Genomic DNA, 21,804 nt, shown 5'->3' with positions numbered 1-21,804 from the left:
CGAGCGCACCTGTGCACGCGCCTCAATGCGCACGGCTGCGCTTTTGGCAATCATCATTCCGTTCTTCATATCCCTCCAGCCCTCCATCCCTATGAATATAACACCCCAACCCCCTCCTAACTGAAGTCCTGTGCCCTGTTAGTCGCCTTTTTTCGAGTTGGCCACCTGCCATTTGGGGTATTAAAATTGCCCATGGATCATTTGCAATTTTAACAGTTTTTCCAGACTTTTGTTCGCATGCCATTTTCATTTTTCGCTGTATTCTTGAATATGTATGAATGGCTGCCATCAAGCGAAAATCAATTTAAAATAACTGGTCTCAAAAAAATAGAAATGGCTAAAATACTGAATACTGAATGGAAAATAAAATAATTGTGTGTACATCGCGGGGGGCTTAGTGAACTCTGCTTTTCCCTTTGTTCAATTGGGAAAGCTAGCAAAAATCGAATTAAGTGTATAGCGCGAAATTCATAAAAAATACCTTTTAGTTTCGGATAAGTGAGCACTGTGCGGGGTATGATAAACTATTAATGGTCTTTTATACTCCTGCTGCTCATATATCAAATTTAATGTTAAAAGTTCACAAACAACGTTAAAAAGAATGCCAAAAAATTTAGCTATTAATCACTTAATTCAATTCACAGTAAAAAGCACATAAAATAATATTTTTATATAAACAGTAGAGTTCTTTACGACGATATACAAGTTGAAATATGTAAATTCATTAATAATATATTCATTTTAAATCTATTAGAAATATTCAGTGCAAAAATGTGTTTAGAATATTTAATTCCTGCACTTTTGCAGCAATGCAAGTGACGTTTCCAATGCCAGGCAATAAATAAAACAAATAACCATTTGCACTTTGGCCTTCGGTCATCGTGAAAATTGAAATACAAATTTTAAATAAATTGCATACAAATGCGCTTATTCAATTTCGAAAACAACAAAGTGGAAAATAAGAGAAAAAGTTGTGCACTAACCGCAAAGCACTTGACACGCTCAGCTGCTGTCCAATCTAATGGACAACTTTTCTCTTTTTGCCATGATGTCGGATGAAAGACGACCTGCCGTGTCTGTGTGAGTGTCCTGGGCATGTCCTGGATATGTGTGTCTTAGTAGCCCAGATATGCACACACAGATACAAACCCACACAGGCATTCTGGGCTAAAACAAAACGATGGAAAATGCCAATAAATGCAAATAAATGTAAGCTTATTTCTCCTAGATGGACGAGCAGCTAGTTCCCCGAGCTCCGTGCTGCTCACTTTTTCCGTTTGCTTTCGGCTCCATGCTGAAGCAATCAATGTTTCGTGCAGTGTAAGCTGCGGGGAAGTATCTGGGCGTTTGTTTGCTTTATCTCGGTGTTGTTGGATAAGCAAAATAATGACATTCAGTTCGGAGTGCGCCATAAACAAAGCCAGGAATCTATCGGCAAACACTGGGATCACACATAAAAACATCGTAGTACAAGAGTGTGTTAAAGGGAATGAAAGAAAACCTGCATTCACTTGCCAAAGAAAATTCCTAAAATACTTTATAGCTGACTTTTAATCAAAGATGGCCCTTCTGAGTATGCGCATCAGTATTTTGTTGAGAATTCACACATTTTTCGAATTCAAATGTTAAATAAGTAATTGTTAAGGCCTACAAATTATATTTTTACATTTTACCCATAAACTGGTTTCTTATGTATATAAACCATTTAATAAATATTTAAAGGCTTGCATTTAAAAACTACAATTTTCTCAAAAACTTTATTTCAAAATGGACTTAAACAGAATTAAACGAATGGAAAGAATACAGAAACTGACCGTAGACAAGAACTATCCAACAGATGTGTCTATACCTATGTGCATATAGAGATGTTGATCGCAGATCGTAAAGCAACAGATTAGCGCCGGAATTTAGAGAATCTAAACGGGGCGAACCACTTAAAGCTTCCCTCTTGGAGGAAATAGGGCCTCCTTCTTAGGAGTTCTTCTGGGGCACCTTGACGATGACGCTCTTGACCTCCGTGTAGTTGGACAGGGCGTACTCTCCATTCTCGCGTCCATGGCCGGACATCTTGTAGCCACCGAATGGAGCCTGGGCGGCGAGGGCGTTGTAGGTATTGACCCACACGGTTCCGGCGCGCAGACCGCCCACAATGTAGTTGGCCTTGTCCAGATCCTTGGTGAAAACGGCGGCGGCCAGTCCATAGTCCGAATTATTGGCACGCTCGATGACCTCATCCAGCTTCTTGAAGCGGATCAGCTGCTGAACGGGTCCGAAGATCTCCTCCTTGGCAATGGTCATGTTGTCCTGGACATCGGCAAACACCGTTGGCTGGACAAAGTAGCCGGGCAGACCCTCAGGACGACTGCCACCGGCGACCAGCTTGGCGCCCTGCTGCTTGCCCGTTTGGATCAGGCCGAGGATCTTCTCCATCTGCTCCTCGTTGACCTGGGGACCCTGCTCCGTGTTCAGGTCAAAGGGATTGCCGATGGTGCGCTTCTTGGCCCGCTCCGCGCTGCGCTCCACGAATTCATCGTAGATCTTGTCCTCCACAAAGGTACGGGATCCGGCACAGCAGCACTGACCCATATTAAAGAACAGGCCAAAGTGAGCCGTCTCCACGGCATAGTCCAGATCGGAATCGGCCAGGATAATGTTGGGCGACTTGCCACCCAACTCCAGGGTGACTCGCTTCAGGTTCGTGTTGCCCGAAGCCAGTTGGATGAGCTTGCCCACTTCGGTGGAGCCGGTAAAAGCCACCTTGTCCACATCACTGTGGTTGGCCAGAGCAGCACCAGCTCCTCCGAATCCGGGCACCACATTGACCACACCCTCCGGGAAGCCAGCCTCCTTCACCAGCTGGGCAATGTACAGGGCAGTCAGACTGGTCTGCTCCGCGGGCTTCAACACAATGGTGTTGCCGGTGGCCAGGGCGGGTCCCAGTTTCCAGGCCATCATCAGGATGGGGAAGTTCCAGGGGATGATCTGGCCACACACGCCCACGGGCTCGTGACGGGTGTAGGTGAAGAAGTCGCCGTCCATGGGAATGGTCTTGCCGTGGTTCTTGTCCGCCCATCCGGCGAAGTACCGCAGGTTCTTGATCGCGGTCGGGAGATCCACGTTGTAGGACATGCTGTAGGGCTTGCCATTGTCCAGGGTTTCCAAGCTCTGTCGAAAATAGGAATATTATATTAATATATTAAATAAAATGTATATCCATCTAAGTACCAATGAGTTAATAGGAAAGTGTTTAAAAAGTATACAAACATGCAATTAATTCTTAATACTATTTTCAGAACTATACTTTAATGCTTTCCTTTTGATATTTACTATATACTTGCTATTTAAATTGAGTTTAATTTTGCAAATAGAAATTATAGTATCATTCCTTAGATTTTAAAAGTGTTTTGTATTGTAAAAAGATATAATAAATAACTAATATAATTAATATATATAATTATATAATATAATTAATTAATTAAAATATACAAACATAAAATAAATTGATAATAATACTTTATAATGCGCGTATAAGGTAATGCTCTTCTACTAAAAGTGATGGTTGAGTAATAAATGTTAGATTAAATTATAATCTTGCATTTTAAACTGAGTTTAATTTAGCGAATATGAATTAAATTGGCGTTCCTAAGATCTTAAAATGGAATTAATAAATAATAATTGAAAAAAAAGACTAAGTGACAAAGCGTGTCAGCAAGAAAAAACATTAAAAAAATTCGCATATCTCTCTTCAAAATCTTAGTTACATAGTACTTAATACTTACGGCCAGGTAGACCTGATCGCGCTCCATGAGATCAGCCAGGCGGTAGAGCAGACGACCACGTTCGGAGGCATCCATACGACGCCATGGGGATCCCAATCTAACGGTTATGAAACGGTCATAAATAAACCACTCTATTGAAATCTGCGCTTCACACTCACTTGAATGCACTGCGGGCAGCTTGCACGGCAATATCGATATCTTCCTTATCGCCACCCTGGATTTCGGCGATGGTCTGCTCTGTGGTTGGGTTAATGGTGGCAAAGGTTTTCCCCGACTTGCTCTTGTGCCATTCGTTGTTGATAAACAGCTGCAATAAAGGGTTAATAGCTTCGTTTAGTGCCATATCATTTTCATAATATCACATATTGAGTTCCGTTTAATTTACAAAGTTTGGTTGGAGTGTCAAACAAGCCGCTCCTCTATATGATAAGCCCCTTGACTGCTGTTATTTGTTATTATTAGCTGCTGCTGCCTGAGCGTGTTTTTTTCTATCGCGATCTCACTGGCTGATTTATCAGTTAGCATGTGTACCTGACAATCCCCCAACCCCTGTAATCTGAAACGTTTACGGGCTAACTGATTAGAATTGAAATGAAGTGAGCCCTCAACCCCTCACGTCATCCCAATTCAATTCTGTTTATATTCATGTTTTATTACTTTTTTATTTTTGCATACATCTACTTTTGAATTTCACAATGTGCTTGCGAATATAAAACTTTCCACCAGACACAGGCAAACATAAATATATACTATATACCGACGGAGGCGCGTGTATAAAATTTCGGGGGTCTGGCCAGACGATTGAACTTGTTTGATGAAGGAGCTCGACTTTATAAAGTGTGCCATACTATCTACATAGCAGACCCCACAAAAATATTCACGCTACTGCTGATAAGGAGTGGAAACTGCCAATAGCAACGAATACAATTGATGAATGAAAAGATAAGAAAGTTTATGAAAGTGTGAGATCATGATTTAATGTGCTGTGCTGGAAAAACTAATTTTCGGATTCCACAAGATAGGAAAAATTGTACAACGTGTAATCCTTAAAAAAAAATTTAATTAATATTTTTTTGTGTGAGATCATGGTCTGATATGCTGTGTTAGAAAAACTAATTATCGGATTCGACATGATAGGAAATATTGTACAACGTGTAATCCTTGAAAAAAATGTAATTAATATATTTTTGGGTGAGATCATGGTTTGATATGCAGTGTTGGAAAAACTCATTATCAAACAAGATTGTACCTGCAATCCTTGAAAAAAAAAATGTTATACATTTTTTTTTGGTTTTTCTTAGTTAAAATTGGACATATTATAAGCTTATCAAAGTATGACATGCTTTTTAATGAATGGTCAGATGGTTTTGCGTTATGGGCATTTGTGAGCGTTAGAGTGGGCACCCTGCTAAAATAAACTTGCGCTGCGCAAGAACCTCAGGAATCTGCTTTCCAGCTTCTATGGTTTCAGAGATCTCAGCGTTCATAGGGACGGACAGACGGGCATGCCTAGTTCGATTCGGCTAGTGATCCTGATCAAGGATATATGTACTTTATAGGGTCGGAAACGCTTACTTCTACCTGTTACATACTTTCCGACAAATATAGTGATCCCTTTTACTCTACGAGAAACTGCTCCCAAAAGTATGAAGTATGTAGTATATTTTCTGATTGATATATTATTTATGATATATATTATATATTATTCAATAGTTGATTCTCCCTAATATTTTTTCCAAAGTAAAAAAAGCTCTATCGCAAATGCTCAACTTTTTGTGTGATCTCTGGCACATCTGGCCACAAAAAACGAATTTGCCTAACCGCAAATCCCCCTCAATTAAATCTAACGAATGCCAGTTCTAATTGGTGACACTAAAGATAACGAATAGAGATGGCAAGTTCGTCGAATTTATGCAAATTTCCCTGGGGGCAGAATGAAACCGCGAAGCGCAGAGAAGAATAGAGAAGAGAATTCGCAGCAAACAAATATTTTTTTTTAGCAAACTGCTCTGACGTAACAAAGAAACCGGGAAAGACAAATAATGAAAATCAAAACCAAAAAATAACAACAAATATAGCCGGCGAACTTGTTTTTGTTTTTTTAGTACTTTCGATATCGTTTTGTCTGTTTTTTAGTCGCCGGTCTTTAGTTTCGCTTAGGCAGCCTAATCCCCTGCAATCCCCTACAGCTGCCGATAAATATTTGGTGTACGTGATCTGAATGTCGTGAAGCTCGCATTTCGATGTCTTGCCAATCTTTTTTCGTTAAACGCAAATGGAGGAACCTAAACCTAAACTGGAAGACCTAAAAACTTGATTTCGCATATGTAGGGCATTTGAGGAGGGGCTCTGTGCGATAACAGCTGCAGTAGAATGCCTCAAGGTCAGCTCAAAAACACGTTTAGTGCTTTCTTCCCTGTAGATTTTATTCTTTCGATTGCGTTTGCGATAACTGCCACCAATTAATAATAATAGTTTTCACTTTTGATTTTGTCGAACTTAGGTTTTGGACTTACCCCGGTGTAGAGGACTTCGGGCGTGGTCTGGGGCTGTGGGAGGGCGGAATAGTTCGCAACAGCAGCTGCGAAATTCTTGGTCTGGGCCCGCAGCAGGGCGCCGGTCTTCAAAACGCGCAGCATTCTGATCAGATCTAACTTTTCCGGGTAAAAATGGGGGGAAGAGAGTATCGAGTATCGCTGAACTAGAACTGCGTGTTAATTGCTCAGCGGTCGACGGGCAACTGAAACGCTGTCGTCGCGTTGCCGCTCGCGAAAACTACGGAGGAACTTTTCAAGAGTCTCGGGGAACTCACGCCACGCCACAAGTGCTGTCAGATGTGGGGCGTAAGCACCGGTCTAGCCAAAAGTAGCCAAAAGATTACTCGTTGCTATCGGCCTCAAGATAAACAAATGGGTTCAGGTACCCAAAATAATCATTATTTCTGATTTTTATCTTTAACGGCCTACTATGAATTTATTGTATTTCCTGTTCAAATTATAAGTAGTAAAAAGTGTCGAAATTTCGACGTATTATAATGGCAGTCTTAAAAAAAATAAAAAAAATCATATTTTCGGTCTCTTATAAAAATAAATAATTTGAGTATTTTTACAATTTTTAATTTGTAAATGTAAAAGGGTGTTCCCTTTGTTGTATATGTAATTTTATAAACCATACATTACAAAATATGGTAATATCTGCTCAGATATGGGCCCATATCATGTGGCCTTATGACACTTGCCTAACATTTGATTGACTTGCTGAATGTTATTTAAAAATTCAACATAGAAAACCAACTTTTTTGAAAAGAATAGATATTGGATAATAAAAATACCTTACAGTAATGTTATAGGTTGTTATGACATCAAATAAACTTAATGACTTTAAAATAAACACAGACAATAGTCTAAAATTTAGACTCTAAATTAGGCAAATGTTATATTGACTATGGTAAATTAAAGATATATGACGTGATTGACTATATTTAAAAAATCATTAATATATAATTTCAAGCACCGTCATTATGCTTTTAAAAAGCTAATTTGCCAACACCGAAATCCGTTGATAATGTCCGAGCGAGACGGAACTACCGATAGCTTCTGAACAATCTCTTGATTAAGGAGAGTCAGAATGAAGAAGAAAACAAAAACGAAGAGTATAAAAACAAAAACTAAAAATACTTAAATGAAATTGCATTTGCGTGGAGCTTATTTTGTATGCGAAAGAGGGATTATTATAATATTGTTTATCAAATTGCCATGCGTTGAAGTGAGCTATGGAGCTATAGATATGGGTAGATTAACTTAGCCACCGCGGTATAAATTATCATACGATTTTGCTTTAAAGAACAAACATTCTGGAATTTTATGATTTTCGGTCATAATGACTTGCTGTTTCTTAATACATAGGTGTGTATAGTATCTGCTTAGAATTTCATGACTAGAAGAAATTAATTTAAAGCATAGTGAAATACGACTACATCTAAAAGCTTATCAGCCTTCATCCACGCAAACCAATCAATCAATATATGTATTTTTGTACATTATACACACAAGAATATATTTAATAGATGTAATAAGATTATTAAGCTTGTTTACGGTAGGATTTTTATAAAAACAAAACGAAAACCATTTACGATTTATTAAATCTTAATTACTTGTATAATTATGTTTCTTTAAGTAATACAATGTAAATTAAATTGTTCGATTTGTAATTTTTTTTTGAGAATGAAACAATTTTAAGAATTTTTAATTCAGTGACTGTTGAGAAAAACTTAACATAAAGAGCTACATTTATTTCTGCAACAGAACCTTTCAGTTTGGTAAAGTATTGAGTAGGCATTTAATTCCAAATACAAATTGAGTGAAATTATAAAACATTAGTAAAATGCCCGATTTCAGCATGTGCGTTTTTATTGCTCATTACTTTGATGTTTATTTTGCTGTTCCACTCCATCATTTAGCTGACTCTTCAAACATTTATCATCCCTTCTCTTACCACTCGTATTATACAAATTGTTTTAGCATACTTTTCGGCTGTCAGCCGGATTACGAACACAAAATTGATGGGCGAAAAGAGGAAGAGATTTATTCCAACATAATTCATTAAATGCGATTTAGGCCAATTTGTCAAAATCTTTGGAAATTTATTCCAGTCGTAAATTGAAAGCTCAGCACAGCTGTCAAGTAAATCACGTATACGCATCGTTGGTCGAAATCAGGACGAAAAAACTAATTCAATTGCATGCAATTGAAACGGAGGCTGGGTAAACATTTGTTCGACTCCGGCTCCACTACCATTTCCGTCCATTCCATGGGTCCTCATCCTCCGGCGGGGCCAATTACCATCGCCGAACCGCCCGAATAAACTTTAATGGCGATTGTTATGCGGCGGACCCTGTTATTGATGATTCGGCTGTCGACTGTCGATGCGGTTGCTGTCCTCAGCTGCATGAAATATTTAATATCCGAGAGCAAACAGTTTGGCGTAAAAAATAAATTGCATATGGACAGCTCAGCTCAGCTCCTCCATTTGGCCCCCCCCTCCACTCCATTTTGGTCGCCAGGACACGCACTTAAATGCCATTGATTGCTGGGCCCGGGAATGTGCGGGTTATAAATGCGAAAATGAAATTTACAACAATTTGCTGGAAATTACTTTCAATTGAATTTAATTACGCCTGGTGGGAGTTGTTGTCGCTCCACGTGCTCGTATAATTTTATGGATGATTAAGTAAATTAAGTTTGGTTTGCGTGTGGTGGTATGATACCCATGTGTAGAGCAGTTCAGGTGAAGACAAGGTGGGAATATGATTAACACGAGTAATATTTGTGTTCCCTGGGAGCTGATATTGAATATCCCAATGGGAGAAGAACCAAGAACTGCTTGTAATTATTTACTAACAATAATTGCTGCTTTGATTTTGTGTGATGACAAAGAAATATATTATATATTTCTAGTTAAGGAAAGTTCTAATGACAGTTTGCTAATAGCATAAGAAGAAAGCCATTGAAATTCTATATTTAGAAGAAACCCTATACTTTCCCCCACACTAAATTATTAGCATATTCAAATCATTTGAATGTCAGAGAATTCACTAAATTGTCTTTTGTTTAGTCAGCAAATATCAACAACTGTCAAACAGGATAAATGGGAAATCCATCAATTTTGTGCGGCATTGATCTCTGTCAAAGGTCAAATCACACAAAAGAAATTCTACACCAAAATCTACGTGACCCACTTTGGACTTTGGCCAAAACCATAACCAAAAACCCTAATGCTTTATGCTTTTGGCACACAATAAAAAAAAGGGGGAATGGAGTGAAAAGGGAAAAATCGCGTAGAGCTGTGGGAAAAAATACGGCGAAATATATGCAAATGGCTTATGGTCTGGTTTTGCTTACACTTGCTTGACCCGCCCTGTTATTTTTACTCCACCCTTTATTTATTGCTCACTTTTTCAGGGACTCGGGTTTCATGGCTCGATATTATAGAATTTGGTCGCAAAAGGGTCAAGCGTTAGAAGAGTAGTTATGGTGAAGGTAATTTGTTGGGTTATTAACCATTTCGGAAAGTAAAATTCTCCTTGGAACTCATAGTGGCAACTCTCAACTAACTAACCCTCTATTGTTACCATTGCAGATATGAAACCTACAAGGCCACGCTCAAGAAAATCCCCGCAACACGTCTCTCCCGACTGACCGAAGCCCTGGCCAACTACGATCCGGTACTCAATGAATACTTTTTCGATCGCCATCCCGGGGTCTTCACCCAAATCCTCAACTATTACAGGTGAGTGTCCAAGTCCGGTGATGGGCTAATTAAGCTTCCGAAAGCTATTTATACGTGCAACGACTGTGAATATTTGTTGAGAGCCTTGGGCATTGTAATTACATCTTAAGAAATGAAAATGGGAGGAAAAAGACACCATTTTCTTGGAAAATTCCACTGGAGATGTTTTCGCTACTTTTGCATTTTCAATTTATGCTCTTACCCGTAATGATTTCCCTGATTAATGGCGCCCAGGAAAACATATCAAGAGTCAGTATTCGTTATAGATTGCTTGATGTATAAACAAACTAATATTTTAATTGCTGCCCCAGGAGCAGAACGAACTTGGCTCGGCCATTAATCTAAAGTTTTTGAGCTGCAAAAGTTTATCCAGCGTTTTTCGGGGTCATTAGCGGGCTCATTTATCTTTGCCGTGAGCTGAGCTGCGCTGAGTTGAGGTGTTGTCTGCCCCGTTGCGATGACTTAACTTGTTTAAAATTAATGAAAGTTTGTTTAGCTCATCACCCGTTTACTGTACCCACCTGCAACTGCAGATGGAGTTGTTTTCGGATGAGGCAAGGCTGCCGGCATTTTACGCTCCTTCATCTTCATCGATTGGGCAGGAGCGTCCGTTATATTTACCGGATTTTCCCGAACACCCACCCATGGCTCCAGGGACTTTGGCCAAACAGTTTTCCAACTCAATTAACCAGGCACCGTTGGCCAGGAAAATGGTGTCAAAGAAGGGCAACAGCGGAAAAAATACTGCAACATCCCGCGTTGATTGGAAATGAAACGGAGACCCCCCGAGGGGTGTGGTTGAAACTAGGGGTCTGTCGGAAAACCTCCCTCCTCTGGGAATATTCATATAATCAAATTATGCACGCACCAAATGCCCCAGACAATTTGTGTGAAGAGATTTCATATAGATAAGCTGTAGGGGCAGCAAAAGTGCAGCAAAATAACAAAGGAAATGCGCGTTGGAATGGTTATTTATTGATTATTTACAGATTGGAATTTATGCTATTTCTATGGGAGATGCAATGTTTTTCTGAGAGAAAAACCATGTATGGATTTACATATTTTAGTACATTTTACAGATGTTTTTCCAAAGAAAGTTATTTAATTAAACTTTGATTGTGGCAAATACCTTTTAATTTGTAACGGAATGTAACTTTAATTCTTTTGCAAGTTCCCCAAGAAAATTTCTCATAAATATTTCATGATTATTTTATGAGTTAAATTCATTAACGAAGACCGTTAAACCATAAACCCCTTGTATCACATCTCCATATTAAATGTAAATATCTGAGGCCAAGTGTGTCAGAGCCAATCGATATAATTATTTATGCACATTTAAACGCAGAGACTCTTTATGCGCCTGATCGGCTCACGTGCTTGTTGAGGTCAGCTATAAATATTGATTGCATCGGTTGCACGCTGCGTATGCGTTATATTTGTTATGCACACTTTATGAAGGAAAAAGGCGAAGAAATGCAAGGGTAGAGGATTAAGAGAGAATGAAAGTGATTTCACCAAAATGAAATTTGGCGGACTCGGAAAATATTTATATGTTGGGACAGGGGCACAAAAAGTTGGCCGAATTGCGGGTTTTATGGAGAATACCAATTAACGATCCACGTGAATGTGTGTCGAGAGCAATATCGAAAAGCCATGACAATGACTGCAGCGCGCTTAAAAAGATTAAAAATGGGGTGGACGTGACATGAAGTATATGATTGCAAAAGACGGATACCCTAGATTTGGATAAAAAAAAATCCTTGGAAAAATTAAATTATTATTTTAAGAACTTTAAACGGTCTTCCATTTCCATTAATAAATAAAATTTTTAGTATTTTTTATTTTTAACGGTATTTAAAAAAGTTAAACGCGAAAACTTTTAATAAATTTAAGACGGATATGCGGAAATGTCGAAGTCTGTTGTGAAGGCTATAGTCAGTATCGTGAAGCTGAATCCGGATCGGGAAATGAGAGCGTCAATTTGCAAGTCCACAAAAAATTGTGAAGCACTGGAAAATCTACCTTTATTTTATTTAATTTCATAATATTTTTTCAAGGAATTCATGGCATGAAATGATTTTTAAGCAGCACAAAAGTACGGTCAGCGCTATAGAGCGAAAAAGTTGCACCAAATATGTTGGGAGCCGGCACAAAAAGGACATTCAGGATGTGCACACGTGTGTGTGGGGTGGTGTGGGGTTGGGTGGGGTTGGGTGGTAAGGGTGGTAAGTGAAGATATCATCCAAAAATAAAACCATGCAAGGACTCACCCCTCCACTCGGCGACTGTCCGGCAGCTGATATGGCATTACAAGTTGGCCAACAACTGTGGACAAGGACGAGCCCCCCCCTCCCCAATCCTTCATCCTTTTTTTGGAACTCCCCCGCAGCCATTTACTGCAATTTGAGCTCACACACATATAGAGCAGTGAAAGCATCACAAATTGTTGTTGGCCAAGAGAATGGAACAATGGCCAAGGCAGCATTATGAATATGCCAAGTGTTGGAGAAGGGGGTCAAGAGGTGGGTGTGGAATGACCATGTCTGTTTTTTTTTTCGTTTTTTACCTGGTGCATGCAATGCATATATCCACATCCACACATTTGCCCACCATGCATATGCAAGTGATACCATCCCATCCTGCCAGACTTTCAGTTGCGCAATTTGCAGCCACAATTTCAGACGTGCCGTTTTGGCCATAACATTATTCGGTCTGATGTCTAAGCCCTCTGCATGCTTGGCCAAGTCCATGAATTTGTTTTGACCGGTTGAAAGGGTCGAAAAGGAGACTCGTTGATAGAGAGTGAGAGAGGGCATTTAGTCAAACCTTACTTATGGCATAATTGCTGTGTCTTAATGGGATGCTATGCATCTCCGGCTTGAATAATTTGCGAACAAAGACTTGTGGATTTTTGCTGAACAGGGTGGTATTCAAATTTGTGAAGAAGTTTCTTAGAGTGGGGCTAAGCAACTTATTCCACTTTGGTGGATAAAAGATAAGCCCAAGGTGAAGCACCAGGTAATTTAGGAGTTTATTTATATTTTCAGAACTGGAAAACTGCACTATCCAACCGACGTGTGTGGACCGCTCTTCGAGGAGGAGCTGGAATTCTGGGGATTGGACTCTAACCAGGTAGAACCTTGCTGTTGGTCAACCTATAGCATACATCGCGATACGCAAGTAAGTTATGCTTCCTTTTGATCACATAACTTTTACATTAAATGTGGATCTTCCCATAGAACACCTTAGCCATATTAGATAAGCTAGATATTGAAAATGAGAAGCCCACGGAGGAGCAGATAGCTCGCCTATTTGGCTTTGAGGAGGCACTGAGCAACGGCGAGCTTAACTGCTGGCAACGTATAAAACCCAAGATCTGGGCCATGTTCGATGAGCCCTCCAGCTCTACGGGTGCCAAGGTGGGTTGTTATCTTTAAAAATATAAGATCCTAAGTAAAGATCTGTTATTATATATCTTACTTTTTTTAATATTAGCACATATATTTATTTTAATTTGTTTACCTGCCATAATAATATTATTTTGGTACATTCTATAATATGTTGCCTTCTTTAAATATTACAATATATGTTTGTAATGATGTGTCAATTTAATATTATATTGTTAAGTTAATAGAGGTTTTTTTTCTTTAACATTTTTGTGTGGCTTAATTTTGTTGTATTTTGATGTGAAAACCCTAAAAAGTAATCCTTTTTATATTTACTTAATGCTTACTTATGCAATATATATTTCTTCTGCAGATCGTTGCTGGCATGTCGGTTTTCTTTATATTTGTTTCTGTGATATCATTCTGCCTGAAGACCCACCCCGGCTTCCGCGTGGACCTGCCCTCTTCCCCCGACGATGGAACAGGGGCGGGCGGACCTCCACACGGACACGATCCCTTGGGCGAACCGCCGCAGACCCATCAGTACCATCAGCACAGCATCACGCCGCCCAGCGGCAGCATCGGACCCACCTTTCGTGTCACGAACTACACGAGCTACAGCAGCGGCAACTTTACCGCTCCCGGCCAGGCCACGCCCATTGCCACCATCAAGGGCGGCCAGCGGCAGCGACTGAAACGGAATATCAACGGGAGCAGTCTGAACGAGTTCATCGAGCAGAAGATATTGGGCCAAAACGGGAGGAGAAAGCACGGATGGATCGAGACCTACGGCCAGCCTCACGAGGCCTTCTTCTACGTGGAGCTGGTGTGCAACGTCTGGTTCTTCATCGAGGTCCTCATCAGGCTGATAGTGAGTACTCAAACAATAAGCTAAGCATTTATTCCAAGATAATCTTTATAGTTCATCCTATAGAACCATACTGATAAAGAAATTTATAAAAAATTGTACTTGATTTAATAAAGTTTCGTTTCGATTTTACATGATTTATCATTTCAAGTTGATTCTAGAACTTTTTTCTTCGTATAGGTCTAAACATCATATTTTAAAAACAAGAATCTATTTATTGGAAACACTAAGACTGGGTCCTTTATTTATTTTTTTTCCAGGTCTCCCCCAATTTATGGCAGTTCATCAAGTCGCCGGTTAATATCATTGACTTTACGGCCACTTTGAGCTTCTATACGGACGTGATGCAGCGCATGGGGGAATATACGGGTCTCCTGGAGGCCTTCTCCATCGTGCGGATAATGCGGCTGTTTAAGCTGACACGCCATTCACCGGGCTTAAGGATCCTCATCCATACGTTCAAGGCCTCGGCCAAGGAGCTCACTCTGCTGGTATTCTTCCTTGTCCTGGGCATTGTTTTCTTCGCCAGTCTGGCTTACTATGCGGAGAAGTTGCAGGTGAGACTTCTTCAAAAATTTAAATTTTATTTTAAAATATTCTTAAGGGGCCGTCCATAAACCACGTGGAAAAATTTTAAGCACTTCTTGACCCCCCTCCCCCCTCGTGGAAAATCGTGGAATTTTGACGAACTCCCCCCTCACCACAAAACTGTCCACGTGGTTTATGGACGGCCCCTAAAGAGGTTTACAATATAAAAGGATATTATTAGCCAATATAATATGTTATCCATAAAGAATAAAAAAAATTTCCATAAACGGATTAGATTGTATCAACCTAAATTAATTTTCAATGGATGCTAACTTAAATGTCCTATTTTAAACTTATAGATACGTATAACCCATTATTGATATCGAAAACAATTTTATGTGTTTAGAAGTGTGCAACCAATTTAAAAGTTCAATGAATTCATTCGGAAAGGCGACTATCCTTTAATCCCCGCACACTTCAAGACACCTAAATGGACATTTGAAAATTATTTTAAAACCCTTGTGATTTGTGTAGCACCCATGGGAGGTTAATTTTAAATGGGACTAAAAAGTGTTCTATTTTTCCGGCAGGACAATCCGGACAACCAGTTTAAGAGCATCCCATTGGGACTGTGGTGGGCGATTGTGACCATGACCACCGTGGGATACGGCGATGTGGCGCCCAAGACCTATCCGGGCATGTTTGTGGGCGCTCTGTGTGCCCTGGCCGGAGTGCTGACCATCGCCCTGCCCGTTCCGGTCATCGTCAGTAACTTCTCCATGTTCTACTCCCACACTCAGGTTAGTTGGCGGTTCGGAGGCTTTGTGTGTCCACGTTGTTTACCCGCTTTGCGTTTCCATTGCCAGGCTCGCTCCAAGCTGCCCAAGAAGCGACGACGTGTCCTGCCCGTGGAGCAGCCGCGTCGCAAGAGGGAGCCAACTGCTCCGCACCGCGGAAGGACGAATGCCATTAAACAGACGGGGCCCACTGGGCCGGGATTGGTGGCCGGGGGCGTGGGTCCAGCGGGAGCAGGGGGGCCGGGACTCGGTGGCCACGCAGTGGGTCACCCCGCCCATGCCGGGACGCCCATGTTCAAGGATGCATTTGGCGGTGCCAAAATCGGTGAGTCTTGCAGCAGTTCTTTTGTGTACCCTGTACTCGAAAAAAAACCTATCTGTCAGAATGGACAACTTATAACCATAAATCATTTTAAATAAATAATGCATAGGTTTTTTTTTGTAAAAACAGACTTAGAAATTTTAGTAAATTACGAATTTTTTTAATTTTGCAGCTGTTAATTTTTTTTTAAATATTTTTTTTTGAAAAAATGTTGTTTTTGAGTAGTACTTTCTTTCCAAATTTCAAAGTTGTTAGGTGTAGAAAATAAAATTGTACTGGTTTAAAGCAAATAATAAGAATCACATCAATATAAAATGAGAAAGCATCAATACGTAGTTATACAAAATGTCTATACTTTTGCGTATATGCAATACTTTTAATAAAATTAAGCTCAAAAATTCGAGTACAGGGTAGCAATAAAGTCGTGATTTTCGGCTTTAGTTCTCTTGTCTTTCTCCTTCTGTCACTTTGAAGTTGTATTGAATTTAATTTTCTTTTTTGTTGCTTTTTCGGCCTGCAGATATTTAGAGCAGACTCAGTCCTACAGACTAACACACGACACATGCAGCATACATCACACAGATACTCTCACACACACACACACACTGAGATACTCGCTCTTGCTTTTTCCTCGCTGTTGGGGCCTGAATTAATTTCATTCAATTTCTTGTTTAATTATTTTATTATTTATGCACCCTTCCCTGGGCAAGTCAGCTGTTATTTAGCATTTAGCATTCCCTGGGGGGGCTGCCTGCCCCCAGAGATTTGCCCCCTCCTACGCCACTGGGGGAGTTTCATGTGGTAAATTTCCATTTTACTGATTATTCAAAAGCATTGAAGGCAGGACTTTCACCACATGTGAGTGGCTTGGCTGCTGATGAGGCTGCAGACCCCGGGGGCCGAAGGACTTAAGTGGATATATGCACTCAACCGAGGACAGTATTTCCCACATTTCTCTGCCGCCCCCAGCAGCTGCAATTGCGGAGCGATTTCGCAATTTCACCAAGGGTTATAAATTTAGTGTCGTACGAGGATTTATAATCGCTTCGGTTTTGCTTAATGCTCCCAATTCCGGCTTGTGGACATCTTAGCCTTGCATTTCTCGGCCGCACTGCCAAGTTCATTAATGTTGATTTGAGATAATCCCGATTATTTATGGTCCTAATAGGGGAAAGCCTCTTAAACATTTGACTAAAGAAAGTATATTCTCAAGGACATATTTAAGGAGAGATAACAAACATCTAAGATAAATTCAATCGTTTCATTTAATTCAAACTATCAATGCTGTTTCTGAGTTTTAATGTTCTGCTGGCTTTGTATTCTATTATTTTAGTTGACAAGTTGAAATTGATTTTTTTTTTTAATATTACATTGTTTAATAAATATGTCTGTATGTATTAACCCATTCGAACTTACATTTTTTAGTGCTTTTGGGGTATTTTCAAAATTTGAAATTTAAACCATATTCCCCTGCCTTTCACACCTGTAATCCGCTAAATTTGATGTTTCTGCATATTGTTCTTTAATTACATTTATTTATTTTTTGTTCCTCAATGTTGGTCTATTGTATTTGTATTTGTACTTGTTACTTTTTGTGTGTGTTGGTGTAACGACATGTAAACGAATGCGTGTGTTGTATATGTGTATCCGAATGTAAACGCATCCGTCCGCCGCATCCGGTCGGTAATCCAGGCACCGTGAACGTGAACGGCGTCAATGTCATTGGCCTGCATCCTGCGCAAAGGACGACGACGACGACCATGGCGAGTGCGGCTGATCCGACGCCCATGTCGGCAATGACCTACCAAGTGCCTATGCTCCAGCCACCGCCCGCCCACCACAGCCATGGCCACGCCCATGCCCATGCCCACGCCCACGCCCACGCCCATGGCCTTGGCCCCGCTTCGTCGGCGGCGGCGGCGATGACGTCACCGGCATCGCTCACTGGCTCAGCCGCTTCGGCAGCCGTTGCCACAGCCGCCGCAGCCGCCCCCGCCGGTCCCTCCTTCATCAGTTGTAAGTGTTGTCTTGTCTTGTGCCTATCTGTCTTTCAGTCTCTCTTCATCCCTCTCTACTTTCTCCTTTCACCACCCCTTTTCTCTACGCCCCTCCCCCGTCTCTGTCTTGGCATGCTGCACGTGTACAAATGTTTATTAACCATTTACAGAAAAATTCCTTTTTATGCCTGGTAAAAGCACTGAGAAAAATAAGCACCGGTATATATATCTATAATAAATATTTATGTTCTAAGAAAAAATTTCAAATATCCTAAAAAAGAGCTGGGGGTTCATTACATCTTAGCTTGTTAGGAATATTGGTTTATACATATTTGTACGTACGATGTATATTATACAATGTCGAAATTAAGATGAATTATATTAAGTAGGTAAAGTAAGGCTTGTTTATTTTGGATATTTTAGAATAATGAACGGGTAAGGTTAGTAAATATTACAGGGAGGCCCAATGTTGAGAATCTACTCAACATTAAAATAGAAAAATGTTGTAACATCAGTTCTATTCTAAAATAAGAACCATATGAATTTTGTGAAGAAAACATATAAAACGAATTCGGCAAAATCAACTAATTTGTTATATTATACTTTATATACTTTATTATACTTTAAAAATTAATTGTGGACGACATTTTTTTATTGGATTCCAAAAATGTAAAATGGTATGTGTAGATTACTAACAATAAAATAATATTGATTTGTATAGTTTACAATGAAAAACTTTTTTGCATTAAACACCTTTGTAAATTTTAAATAATTATAAATATGTCGATACTACCCATGTTTAGTCACTATTTATAGATCATTTAAATTATAAATGTTAAATTCATATTACACCTTCTCGTTTAGCCCTAAGTGTACATTTTCTTTAATGCCATGGTAAAATCTTCTTATGGGTTTCCGACAATTAGTCCTCTGGGTGGGGCAAACCCCACTGTCATTGCCCCGAGCTTGTTAGGATTTATCGCATGCTATAAATTTCCCCCGAATGCCATAACTTTGTCACTCAGTCAATAAAAGAGGTTGCAGCAAACACAAAGCGGCAAAGGGAAAACTTTTTATGTTTATTTGCATATTAAAAGCTTTTTGCAACTTCTTTTTTGTTTTCGGCATTTAACTTTAATTACAATTTTATTATGCTAGGCGAAAATCCTTTTTATGTCATATTTCAAAAAGGCCAAACCGGCGCAAACATTCTATATGCTGCTGCCCGCACTTAGCCACTCAAACATATATAGAAATAAAGTTCATTTATCGTCAAACAAATTGAAAAACTTTTTCCATTTGCCTGGCCGTCCAACGAAGCGCTGGAAAATAGCCCTGCTCAAAAAAAAAATACAAAAAGTGTAAAAATATGGAGGAGGAAAACCTGTCGAAAAAAAATATATAATGCGAGGAACCTGGTCAGGAAAATTTCTGCATGATGTGCATTTTAATTAAAGCCACAAAAGCTCAAGTGTGCAGGCTGAAATCTCTACTTTTTTTTTCCTTTTGTCCAGGAAAAGTGTGGTGGTACTCAAATAGGGAAACGGAAGGCAGTTTGCGGCTCTCAAGGCGATTAATTTCTTGAGCCAGTTGTGAGCCCGTGAAAAGCAAAGAAAAAGGAAAGAAATTCAGTCAAAAGTTCAGAGTTGCTTAGCTGAACTTACTCGGATGTTGTATAGTGAGAAAGTGTTATAAAGAAAAAGGACCATAAATGCTAATTCGAAAAGGCGAGGAAAGTTTTGAGCTGTAGTTATACAAGGAAAGTGTCAGGGGTTAAAAGTTTTATAAAAAACGATTTAATTGTAGGGCTTGCATAAAATAACTACATGGAATATTACTTGTATTTCAGAGAAGAAAAAGTTTGGTTTTTCTGCTTTAGTTGTATTCAAGGAAATCTTTCAATAACTATAAATTTAGTTTTTATCCTAACGATCTTTAGTGTTATTTATGTACCGATTCGTCGAGCCACCGTTTATAAATACTCTGAGAAATGTAATTACTAAATGTTTTCTTCTTGGCCGCATTGTTGTTATTTAAAGAACGGTTCACACGTAGCAAAAACTGTTTATAAGCTGCTTAGGAGACGCAGTTGGCCCCGTTTTCTCGCTAAAAAAGGAAACGAGAAAAGTGTTGCATACTTTGGCACGTTCTGAGCCGGGGCAAATGACATTTCTCTGTTCGCCGGAAATGCAGGAGCGGTGACATTTGGCACGGTTCCTGTTGGCCCCCCATCTTTTCCGCCTCTGAGCTGCTTTTGCATTATGGCAAAGTGTGGCAACTGGAGGGCAGAAGCTTTTGCTACCACTTTTGGATGCAAATTGCGGAGCACACAAAAATAGCAACTAAATCACTAGCGGGCCAAGTGGAGGAGCTACTGGTTTATTTCTGCGATCTTGTAGTGGTCATTTACCAAACGCACACCCATACATATACAACGAGCAAAGGCCTGAACAATTTATGGCCACAGTGGGCCAAGAACGAATGCCAACGGCAGGCCGATGGTCAGGAATTTCAATTAAGGCAGATCCACCTAAGGGCATGTCTGTGAAAAAATCCCAACCCATTCTTCACCGTGTTTCACTTGCTGTTGATTTTTTGCCCTTCGCACCACCAAGCGCTCTGAGAATTCTCGGAAATTAATTTTAATATTTAAGTTGTTGCACTAGCTCAAATACACACTGTGAAAGTAAACCAATTTTCACGGTAAAAACTTCTCAACAACTGTCAATTATAGTTAAAAGTTTGTCGGAAAAGACGGTCCTTTGATGGATTGCCTTGTTAAGTAGAGGAACTACCATTGAGAAGATTTTTTTGGTTAACATAATGTTGACATTGAGTAAATATGTTTACTGGAGCAGTGACAACTGTGATGTATTATAAACTATAGATTGTAATATGTGTATGAATATTTATTTAATTTTTTGTGTCGAATGATTGTCTGTATTTGTATTATTTTTGTCCATATGCATTTGCTTGCTAGTAAACCTTTCCAAATGCTACATCTTTAATTTATTCAGATACTTTATCCCATTTAAACTTAGAAAATTCAAATAGATTTTCCCCCACTTGCCATTATAGCAATTTAAAAGTTTTTCACGTCTGCTCTTCAAGTGCCTGTTGATAAAGATGTATATTTTATGCGAGTGTATTTAGCTATATAAATATTAAAAATGATTTCGCAACTTTTCACTTTTTTTCCGTATGTCTTGCCGCCAACTTTTTATCAGAATGCTATGTAGAAGACATTTTTAGCTGCGTGCCTTTTTTAAAGTTTTGTAAACCATTCAACCACTCCCGCTTTTCTTTTTTCCCGCTTTCCGTGTTTGTTTTCTTTTTCGGTTGTTTTGGGGGAAACTTTTGCCTTGGCCCCGGCCACCGTTACATTGTTTGCTCCGACGCCACTAACGCATTTCCCCGGCTTTTCCGGGCCGCCTCCTCTGACTTTGCAGCGGACTACTTGAGCGTGCCGGCGGTGCAGAGCCTTCAGCCGCGGGCGGCGACGACTGGCCACGACTTCATGCTGCCGCTCCAGCCGAAACTTCTGGGCCCCCTGGGTGAGTTGATGATGGGCTTCCTCATGCAGGTCCTCCTGGTCCTTCTACTCCTTTTCCTCCTCCTCTGCCAGCCGGGGATTTTCCCCTTCAGTCCACGTTAGTTGAAAGTTTTGCGGACAGATAATTGTGTGGCGGGGGCGGGGGCGGCGGAAAAGGTGAGGCCACGCAGTTGAACCCACTTGTAACCACACACACAGTTTGAGAGCCATTGTACGGCCGGGACAATGGTTCTTGTCAGGTCGAGGGCAGGGTGTCACCGGAAAGTTTTCACACCCCTGCAGAGTA

The 21,804-nt window shown here is 40.0% G+C and overlaps 2 protein-coding genes across 4 annotated transcripts in view; one reads left to right on the top strand and one right to left on the bottom strand.

The window, feature by feature from the left end:
- Positions 1-21,804, top strand: part of Shawl (Shaw-like) — a 49,130-nt gene that overhangs the window by 23,035 nt on the left and 4,291 nt on the right. Inside the window, exons 3-11 of one of the 3 annotated variants that reach the window (XM_036815317.3) lie at positions 9,918-10,067; positions 13,115-13,247; positions 13,307-13,486; positions 13,827-14,324; positions 14,582-14,878; positions 15,440-15,649; positions 15,716-15,971; positions 17,661-17,984; positions 21,415-21,519. In XM_036815317.3, coding sequence (XP_036671212.3) covers positions 9,918-10,067; positions 13,115-13,247; positions 13,307-13,486; positions 13,827-14,324; positions 14,582-14,878; positions 15,440-15,649; positions 15,716-15,971; positions 17,661-17,984; positions 21,415-21,519 — 2,153 coding nt within the window. The remainder of the gene's footprint in view (positions 1-9,917; positions 10,068-13,114; positions 13,248-13,306; positions 13,487-13,826; positions 14,325-14,581; positions 14,879-15,439; positions 15,650-15,715; positions 15,972-17,660; positions 17,985-21,414; positions 21,520-21,804) is intronic. The other 2 variants (XM_036815322.3, XM_036815324.3) reach the window with 2 other exon arrangements.
- On the bottom strand, positions 1,730-6,528 carry Aldh (Aldehyde dehydrogenase). Its single transcript, XM_017087142.4, has 4 exons — positions 6,296-6,528; positions 3,938-4,086; positions 3,780-3,876; positions 1,730-3,165 (listed from the first exon to the last, which is right to left on the bottom strand). Exons 1-4 carry the CDS (start codon positions 6,416-6,418, stop codon positions 1,972-1,974), a joined length of 1,563 nt encoding a protein of 520 aa, XP_016942631.3. The 5' UTR covers positions 6,419-6,528; the 3' UTR covers positions 1,730-1,971.

This window comes from Drosophila suzukii, chromosome 2L (genome assembly GCF_043229965.1).
Source record: "Drosophila suzukii chromosome 2L, CBGP_Dsuzu_IsoJpt1.0, whole genome shotgun sequence".
NCBI lineage: Eukaryota > Metazoa > Arthropoda > Insecta > Diptera > Drosophilidae > Drosophila > Drosophila suzukii.
The sequence above is the reverse complement of the archived record's forward strand: the minus strand, read 5'-3'. Positions and strand labels throughout refer to the sequence as shown.

What these genes read in the sequence shown, in the direction of transcription:
- Aldh (XM_017087142.4), bottom strand. Translation starts at nt 6,418, where the DNA reads ATGCTGCGCGTTTTGAAGACCGGCGCCCTGCTGCGGGCCCAGACCAAG. An exon ending in CCGAAGTCCTCTACACCGGG is followed by an intron (nt 4,087 to 6,295) that starts GTAAGTCCAAAA and finishes CCTTTATTGCAG; the next exon opens with CTGTTTATCAACAACGAATG. An exon ending in GCGATCAGGTCTACCTGGCC is followed by an intron (nt 3,166 to 3,779) that starts GTAAGTATTAAG and finishes TATTTTCGACAG; the next exon opens with AGCTTGGAAACCCTGGACAA.